General features: G+C 48.3%; 1 protein-coding gene across 3 annotated transcripts in view; it reads left to right on the top strand.

Annotated features, from left to right (window-relative positions):
• The first annotated feature begins 4,095 nt into the window (after positions 1–4,095).
• Positions 4,096–9,832, top strand: part of Dlgap2 (DLG associated protein 2) — a 709,635-nt gene continuing 703,898 nt past the window's right edge. The window contains exon 1 of one of the 3 annotated variants that reach the window (XM_039094154.2): positions 4,096–4,321. In XM_039094154.2, the coding sequence (XP_038950082.1) occupies positions 4,304–4,321 (18 nt within the window). In that variant the 5' untranslated portion in view covers positions 4,096–4,303. The remainder of the gene's footprint in view (positions 4,322–9,832) is intronic. The other 2 variants (XM_039094157.2, NM_053901.2) reach the window with 2 other exon arrangements.

The following is a 9,832-nucleotide window of genomic DNA, read 5'->3' as shown; positions in this document are numbered from 1 at the left end:
TGCTGCTCTTGCAGGACTCTCTGAAACACTCCACTCCGACATCAGTGAGTGTGGAAACGCAGGGATATAAAAGATGGACGCGAGCCATGGTAGCTCCTAAAAGGCCTGGGTTGGAGGTCCAGTTTGTGTTTGTATCTTTTACTCTAAAACCACAAGGTGGGGTGGGCAAGCAAGCGAAATTTTACAGATGCCGAAGTGTCAGTCAGCAGGTTGTTGAGGGTAACATGACCCAATGTTTCTACTATTTCTCCAGGTCATTGGGTTCCAGGTAGCCATTGACGACACGCTTGGCAAACAGGCATTGCAGGTGGTGCTTTGAGTAAATCTTAAACTAAATCAATAAATCAGTATTTAATAACAGGTCTCTGTTGCTTTCTTCTACTTTGCTGGTAAAGATCATGGGAGAAGCAGCTTCAAACTTTCCACAGAGATGTGCAAAATTAATGCGTTGAGCCTCAAATCGAAATGACTCATCTAGGTGTTAAGGAAGTGGCTTCAGCCTCTCCGCCGAGAGGAGGTTGCATCGGATGAAGTGCGAGTTCATTGTCAGCCAACTGCCACAAGGAAAACGGTGTTCCTTAGCCTCTGAGTTGTGACATAGAGGGTTGTGGGAGGATGTAGTCAGCGTGTGGATGTGTTTGCAGGCAAAGCAAAGATTTCCTGACTCCTCAGATTGGTCTGTGGTAGGAAAGTGGACGTCTAGAATGGGCTCGGAAGCTACAATGTTGGGGTTTCAGGCTGATTGTGGGGGTTCTTCAGGAAGCCCTTGTTAAGTTGTGCTGTGATCATGGAAGGAACCAGTGTGACCACAATAGTTGAGCCATGAAGACCTCTGACCTTTGGAAAGCTGAGAGATGAGGAGGCCCCAGCTCTGGCCCAAGAGAAAGACTAAGACTGGAGAGGATGACCAGTGACAACTGTCCTGCCGCCAGTCGAAGAAGAGATTCCTTGATCTACAGTCGGGCAGGTCTTTGCCACCTTTGGAATACTAGACCCAAAGCATGCCAGTTAAAGAAAACAGAAGATACTGATGTGGACCACCACATCAGCTTCTACGACTCCCCAAGAACTTCAGCAAACACCACGACTCCTGTATCAACTCAGTGGACCGCAAGCACCATCCACTCAGATGCCAGGCTATTCCTGGAAACGTGGCTGCTTCTGTAGCCCCCCTCCCCCAGATCTACTCAGAAAGATACCAACTAATCTGTCTCCTTTTCAAGTTGGTCTCTTCCCCACTCCTACTGCTGTTTTCAACACCTACCCTTCTACCATACCACCTCTTCTGTTCATACCCACCAAAAAGATCTTTGAAAAATCTGAAGTAATTACCCTAGGGCAGGAGAGATGGCTCAGTGGTTAAGAACTCTTGCACTAAACCCTGGTTTTGTTTACCATATCACATGGTTGTTCACAACTATCTGGAACTGTATTCTTAGGAGATCTGATAACTTCTGCCCTCCGAGAGCATCAGGCATGAACACTGGTGCATTTACATACATTAGAGCAAAATACACATACACATAAAGTAAAATAAACATTTTAAAAAGTCACTCACTGCAGCCCATTAAAGGACCAGAGAGATATTCTAAACTACCAATTTTTAATATCATACTAGAAACCTTAGCTAATGTAATGAGACAAGAAAAGGATATAAAAAGATTGTATATTGGAAAAGGAGAAATAAAAACTTCTCTGTCTACAAGTAACTTGAAGAAAATCCTGACGTCCTGGTCAAAATCCCACACAAAATTATGCTATTTAAGACACTATTCCAAGTCCTTTCAATGTGTTACAGAACCTCCCAATTCATTATCTGTCAGTCTGCATTCGCGATGGTCTCACAGTTCTTCCTAGTCTAATTAGGCATTTAGAAGAAAAGGTAAGTCTCAGTGTCTCTGGATCTTCAGGTCTGTTCTTCCCACTGCTGTAGCTTTCTCCCACCTCATTCTCTTATTTCCTAAACCCTGTTCTTCCCAGGAGCCTGGGCAGCTCCCTCTATCAACCTCTGGCATTACCTGATTGGACTCAAACTCTAGGATGGCTTTCTTTGTCGATATCGAAGTTGCTCAGTAGGGGGAGTCGAAGGGAGAGGGAGAATGGAAGAAATGATGAAGTATATCTCAGATTGTTCAGCTAAGACTCTTCAGTAGGATCCAGTCCCTGTCGCCTGAAAGATCGCCCTGGAGACTCATCCTTTGCTATCTTCCTTTCTGTTTTCCACTCTTTATTCCTGTTTAGTTTCCAGAGGTGTAAGTCTTTCAAATAGATCACCTACACTCCAATCCACATCTCGGGACCTGCTGTGGGGCAAACCTAGAGGAAGATTTTATGTAATGACATCACATAATACTTCCCTAACGTCCGTCACAAACCATTCGCTGTCCTTTCTCTTTTCCAAGAACACTGTATTTCCTTCACAGGAGCAAGTGTCATTCACGGTCACATGTTACTCCTATAACTTCAAGTGGCTCCATCCCAACACTGGATGTGTTCCCCGGGGACAATCTCTTCTGCTTTGCTCACAAGCCCACACAACCCGGAAGTTGCTTTCCTTTGCCTGGGGTAACAAAGAAAATACGGAAGATGGGGGCCACCCATGAGAGGGAGAGAAAAATGGGTATTAGAATCTTTTTTTTATTTTTTGGTTCTTTTTTTCGGAGCTGGGGACCGAAGGGTATTAGAATCTTAAACTTGATGTGCAATCTAGATTTTTATGCGAGGTTTGGAAAGCCATATTTCGCTTTTCTTTTTGGTAGTGGAATCCAAATGGAATGTGCTACAAACACTAAAAAGAAGTTATATCCGATTTCTATTCATTTATGTATCTCTCACGTGCTTTAGTATTTTGCTTTTAAAGCGCACCGCAGTTGTTGATCGAGCATAGGAAAAACATCTTCTAGAGGTGGGTTTTATGGAAAAGATCTTGGAATTTGGGAATATATAGGGCTGTTCACCTGTTTCTCTTCTATCTGCCACCCGTCCGTCTTTCTGTAAATATTCACCTTACTGATTAAGTTTTGGTCACGCTTAAACTTGACAACGGAGGCGAAAGCCACCTATTACATTTGCATGGAGCCCAGTGTCTTGCCCAAGGTTAAGTAGATGTGGTGATAAGAGCCCCAGAGCCTGGTGTCAAACTGTCTTGAGTTGTCAGTACAGTCTACTCTAGGCCATAAAACTTTTCTTGACTGTTCCGTGGGTCTGAAAAGGATATGAATCTAACTAGGTTTCTTCAAAAATATTTTCATCAAAACCAGTCTGAATTTGCCGGCCTTATTGGTTGTCTTCCGGACTTCTCTGAGAGAAAAGGATATTTTTTTTCTTTGCTTCAGACTACACCCTTCATCCCTCTACATGCTGCAGCAGCAATCAAGGGCTAACACTATCTCAGAGCTGCTTTCCCCCATGTCTGGAGCAGGTTTATTAATAAAGATTGGGATTCAAGGTGCTGGGGTGCCACTGGACGACCCCTGATTCCTGTGAGGACAGAAGCAGCAGTTTACCGGCTGGGAGGTAACAGGTGGAAACAGGTTATATCTCACAGCGCTCAGAGAAGCACTGTGCTCTCTCAGTGGCTTTGCTAAGCTTTGAAGAGCTCCTATATTCCATCTCGCCCTCTCTATGACCTGGGAGCCCAGTAGGCTCTCACCGGGCAGAGTTCAGTGTACCGGTGCGTCTGCAGAGCCCACATCTCCGTTCACATTGAGCTGGACCTTCCCAGGCGCATTGGCTTGCCTGTGGGTTCCCACACTGACCTACAAACACACGAAGCACTTGCGGTGTGGGACCTCCCCGCTCTCTCGCCGGGTACCAATCACTGTCCTGGAGTGACCCAATGCTCCGCGCGCAACAGTTGGGACCTGCTGTGCGCGGGCTCCCGGGCCGTGCGCGCCATGCGACCTCCCGGCCAGGATTGCTATTGGCAGCCGCACCGCGGCCTGAGCGCTCCCCCTAGGCTCGCGGTGCTGGGCCCTTCCTCCGATGGAGCCACGCACCGGCCGCCCCCCAGTGCGCCGGTGCCTCCCCGGGCGCCGAGTGCGCAGGCGCCGGCCGTGAGGACCGACCGTGCGCCGGGCTCGAACGGGGTCGGAGCGCGCGGCGGCGGCGGCGGCGGTGGCGGTGGCGGTGGTGGAGGCGATAGCGGTAGCGGCAGCGGCGGACAGACAGACTGCGGATCGACGCACAGACCCAAGGATTCTCAAGCTTGGGAGCTGGCGGCAGTGCTGTGCGCGCCGCCTGGCCTGAGGGGTGGCCACCTTGCCATGTCGCTCCGCACCCACTGAACTAGGAAAGCCCAAGGATGTCCGCTCTGAGGAAGGTGCGAGACGCGCGGGGCCGCGGGGACCGGGATGCGGGGACCTGGGCGCTAAGTGGCGAGTGCCGTCGGGGCAGGGAGGGGGCGGTGCTGGGAGCCCGACCGCCGTGGGCCCTGCCTAGGTGGCTGCATTGGGGGTAGGAGGCTCCTAGGAACACGCTCGGGGACCGTGAGAATAACCCCAGGGCGGCTGGTGCTCCGGGGATCGCCGCTGGGGTCCTTCCGGGCGGCAGCACCCCGCGGCAGGGTTGCTGGCACACGGGCTCCCTGGGTGCAGGAGCGAGGCGGAGGTGTGAAATTCCCCGCTCCGCGAGGCCCGGTAAGGGGGTGCAGCCCGGGGCGCCGGCCAGCGAGGGGCTCTGGTAGGGCAGTGGGGTGCGACCTGTGTTTCCCCCTCCCCCAAGGCCAGGTGGCCACCTGGACCCAGACTGGGAATGGATGGAAGGTGCTTGGAGCCGGTGGTACGGGCACTGGGGTCGCGGAGGCGGGGAGGGGCCACTTGTGCCCTTTGCAACAGCCGTCGCGCCCGGCAGGGCCTGGGCCTCGGGCTTGGGAGGGGGTGGCCGCTGCTGGGCTCTCCAAGTGCGAGCCGGGAGCACGGGGGCTTTTTTAGGGGTGGTTGCTAAGCGAAGCGCTACCCAGCGCAGGGTTTTGTAACTAAGCCTCCCCCGGCAGCTGCTGTTGCTGTTCTCGGGCTCTTTCCCTAACGATCGCAGAAGAAATAATGAGGATGTAATTATTACAGCCCTGCGCGGCGAAGGGCTGGGGGGCGGCAGGCACCCGCTCCTCTGCTTGGAGCCGGCCAGGTGGGGCCGGGCGGGGCAGAGGATTTCTTTCCCATCCTCTTGGAGCGACTGGGTGGCGGGAGATGCTCGGCTGGGACCCGAGGCAGGGGCCGGAGCTCTATACCGAGTTAGAAGAGGTGGGGAAGGGCAGCAGGCGGTGCCTAGGCGGGCGCAGAGTGTCGCAGGTGGAAGGGAACCCGGAGCGCCGCGGCTGCTTAGCGATTAGCACCCGAAACTCAGAACACTTCGGGAATGTGGTGCCAGCCGCCCGCAGGTCGCTTCTTTCTTTCAAATGGATGTTGATCCCGGCCCGGGTTGAAATCCAAATGCGTGACTGACTGATCAGCCGCAGGCGCCTTGTATCGATGGACGAGAGTATAAAGTAGCCGGCAGCGAATTCGCCCTCACTGTTGATGAACTCTGTCAGCCCAGGATGTGGGCGTTTCAGGGCTGGAGATTAAAGCGTAGCAGTTTTTCCTGGCGTCTAATACTTGGAGGCGAGAGGGAGCTATCTGGACTTGGAGTCTTGGGATTTCTGTTAGTGGCCAGGGTGGGTACATCAACCTTGAGATCTGACCGTTACCTTGGATCCCAGTCACCTGTGTTTCACAGAAGCCTCTTGTGCCGTCCACAAACTAATTGCATTTGTATTGAGAAAACAACCCAGAGTCTCACAATAGCTCAAAGTAATCCAGGACCGCTCCACGGCAGTGTACAAATCTGAAGCTGACTTACTTAATTCAACCTCCCCAACAATACATAGACTTAAAGCTCATTATCACTTGATTTTCATCTTCTTATTCTCTGTGGAAGGTGCTACACAGCCAAGGCCAAAAAAGAAAAAAAAATTGGTGATACGATGAAAAAAATAATAAATTTTGGCAGGTCAGGTTGTTACTCTGGTGTTTAAAAAAATGCCGTTTAATGCCATTAATCAGGATTCTCCAGTAGCCAAATTGTCTTGTGCAGGCAGTAGGGTGACTCACACAGAATTGGCTTCCAGGGTAATTGCAGAGTGTGCATACGACTTCCTTTTAGATGGTGTGACTTTTTTTCATTACTTAGAAGGGAACAAGTTAGAATATTTTATGCCCCACATCTGGCCGCATGGCTGGCAGGCCTCGGGGAGGCCTCTGCTGGAGCACATCTGGAGTGGGAGAAACATAAACCCAGTGAGAGAAGGGCAGTGGTCCCCAGCGACATCCACTCCATGGGTCCGATGTAGCAAATATGTAGCTAGCCGTGCTTACGTCCTGCCATTCCCTTCTGCAGTCACCTCCTCTGTTAAGTCAGTAGAGATGGAGCCATTATTCTCGCTCTGACCTGAAAATACCTCAAATTTTGGGTCAAAGGGTAATACACCAAATGCTAAGTGAACGCTAGGCCAAATAACTCATAAGAACATAATTAAAATTACCCCCCTCCCCCACGGAACTCTTGTATTCCCGAGAGAAACCTTCCAGGCTGAGCAGCGCTAAGCCTCCCTTCGTTTGCTGCTTGTGCTGCCATAGTAAGCTAGCCTCTGTGGTTGGCGTGCTGGAGGAGGCAAGACACTCATTTGCAGATCCCTGATGCGCTGCGCTCCAGGGCGAGCGTGATTCAGGTGGTTCAGTAGCAGTGTTGTCATTTCTCCAGAGTGACGTAAGTATGTTCCTCTGTGGCAATCTGTTGCGTCTCCTATTTTTGTCCACTTCCTTTTCGACAGTGATAGAAATTCCAAATTGAATATTAGAAGCAAAAACACACTTCTTAGAATTTGATTCATGTACCCAGAACACGATCAACTGCGGAACTGAAAAGTTCTCGTGTTTTAGCAAGCGTTCACCAGACTTTTAATGCTGTAGTATTCTTTTAGAATTATAGTTGAGGCAAACAAAACAACAAAACAAAATAAAAAACCCTTCATCTCGGTTGCCCAAGGAGTGAAACGATATATACTTTGATTATAGAAATTATGAGGAAATTAATTAAATATTATTTATTGACCCTTGGAATGGATAAGCCATGATCATGCATTGGCTACAATAAAAATAGCAGTGATTCATCATTTTGGCCAGATGGAAGTCATATTTAGAGCATTGCAGCATGTTGGCTATAAAAGAATTAGAGCTTTACCACACAGGAAGTTAGTGGGCAAAACATTCCATGCAGTTGAAATTGCTCTTAACCAACCACAGTTTCCCCTGGCCTTTGGTTTTCGTCTTATGAGGACTCAAGCTTTGCTGGCACCTACTGAACATGTCCAGTTGTACTTGGACTTGTGTGTGGAAATTTTGAACGTGGCGATTCCCTGGTATCCACAATAGAGGCACTCCAGGCTTCCAGGAGGCCAAATGTCCATGCTCTGACTCTGACCAGGTATGGCATTGCAGGCTCCCATGCTTGGGTGAGGTCCACAGCGGCCCTTCATCAGCTCGGCCTCCCAGAGCCTCAGAGCTGTGGCACACGATATATTTAGTTCTTCATCTCTTTGGCAAAGGTGGTGGGAATTAGCCTGCTGATTTTCCTTGATCCTTCCATTTTCTCTAAACAGGAGAAGGCCTCTCCATCAGTAGGTCAGGGGTCTTATAGGTGTCCCTTTTTATGGGCTCAGGAGAACATCTCTGTTCTCTGTCTGCCACAGACACCAGAGGAGTGAGATCCCGTGAAAGCTTTTGCATCTCGTGTTGCTAGGGAAGTTTTCCTGCTTGTGCAATAAAAGCCAACAGTTTAACATCCAGCCTTTCTTGCCTGACCTCCCAAGATTTACTGTCCTTATTGATTGCCAGGATGTCAAGCTGTGTGAATTTACTTGGCTCTGCTTTTGGAGAGTCCTCCCATGCTCAGGGTGTGGCTGTGGTGGACCACCTCCTTCCCACAGTGGGATGAAGGATTGTCTTGGCGCATCACAGGATGTGGGGCTTTGTTGGGTCGTTTGATCATTAAAGAATGTCCAAGTCTACTTAAACCTACATTTTTATGTGACTTTTGAGGAAAGTTTTTCGGAAAGAAGGATGAAAAGACAGAAGTCTTGAAGCTGTTGTAGTCAACGTACAACCTCTTTAAAACATGAGGCTGCATCCCACAGCTCCTGTCTGAGGAGGGCGGGGCAAGATTATTTGAAGGGACCATCTTTGCCTGATGTTTCAGATGTGTAAATGTAGAAATTCCCCTTTTGGATTGGGTCACCTGCTCCTGACTATCAAGTGTTAGTAGGAGTATATTTTCATCTATTCAGAAACTTCCAAGTGAAAACTTTCATTTTGGAGCAAGATTTGTTCATTACTAGGTGATGTTTTTTGCCTGGTATACTTCTTAGGTGTTTCCACCAGGACAAAAAGAAAAAAAAATTAACCAATTATATCAGGAAAGGAATAGACATTTGAATACACACCACCAATAAAATTATAGCCAAAAAATTAAAGTAACTTTGTGTATCTAGTTAGCCATTGGTTTCAAAGTGATAGATACCCCATGCCATGCGTACTGAGGGAGACCAAATAACAGGCACACGAATACAGCTGGAAATAAAATAATGTAATTACCCCCTAGAGGCCATAGAGTAACCAGGCAATATACAAACATATGCTCTTGTGCTCAATGGACATTTGTCTTGCTGTTTCTGCACAAGGTGACAAGTAGTATTTCGTCCTGTTGGTATAAAGGATGACTGAGTTCAGGTCTGCTGTCATTTAGCAATCTGGTTGGCCTCACTGTGGTTTAGTCACCCTTCACCAAAATGGGATGATATCGTGTTGACTTGGTGGGATGACCACATGGCTTTAGTGGGTCTATGGAGGCAGCATTTAGGAAGGAAGCTGTAGGATGTTCAGTGCGTCCTGACTCCTCAATTATTCGGAGAATATTGCAGTACTCATGCCTATTTATATACTTGCTTGTCAATCCTTCAAAACAACAAATTTAAATGAGCTTAACCAGTAAAAGCATGGAAGAAATGTTAATAAACTAGAACGGGGCCAACAAGATGACAACCATTACAGCTAAAGACATGTTCGAATGTTACATTTGACTATGAGTTCCTAGAAGTCATATCAACCAAACCGGAAACGCACAAACCTTTACCTGGCTACCTTGTTGCGTTGGACATGGCAAATACATAGAAATCATGTAGCGTCTTTCCCAAGCAGATCACACACAGAAGAGCTGGGGCTGCAACAAAGTAGCTGTGGTATTCTTTTTCTGACTGTGTCTTATGGCACACACTAAAATGCAAACCAAAGACAACAGGGCCGAAATACAGCCTGGAAGAGGGCATGTGCATCTGTCCATTAGTCACATGTTATCTCAATGGCGGGGTGATGAGGTTGCCGGGACTTCATGCCTTTGCATCACTGACAAGCATATTAGAGTTAATGTTGAAGATACATATAAGCCATGATGTATATCCTGTGGTGAACTCAAACCTCTGAGTTTTTTGTATTTACAGTGTTCTTAAAGCCCTGGTAAATGATGTTTTATTGTAAGGCAGGTGACCTTAACATGCTGAAGGTAACAGCATGTGGAGAGAGTCCTTACACTTAACAAGTGCTTCTAAAATTAAAACGAGCCTACCACTTGAAAACTCTTCATTAACTGAAAGTACCAGAAAGCCAGATATGCGTTCAGTCCACTTACCAAATGTTGTAGATCAGCCTCACCTGATTTAAATGTGCTCAAAACACTGGCATTAGCCTACGGCTGGGCAAAACTATCTAACAGAAAGCACAGTGTAGGATTAGGTGTATTGGAA

The sequence above is a fragment of the Rattus norvegicus genome, chromosome 16, assembly GCF_036323735.1.
Source record: "Rattus norvegicus strain BN/NHsdMcwi chromosome 16, GRCr8, whole genome shotgun sequence".
NCBI classification, from domain to species: Eukaryota; Metazoa; Chordata; class Mammalia; order Rodentia; family Muridae; genus Rattus; species Rattus norvegicus.
The sequence above is the reverse complement of the archived record's forward strand: the minus strand, read 5'-3'. Positions and strand labels throughout refer to the sequence as shown.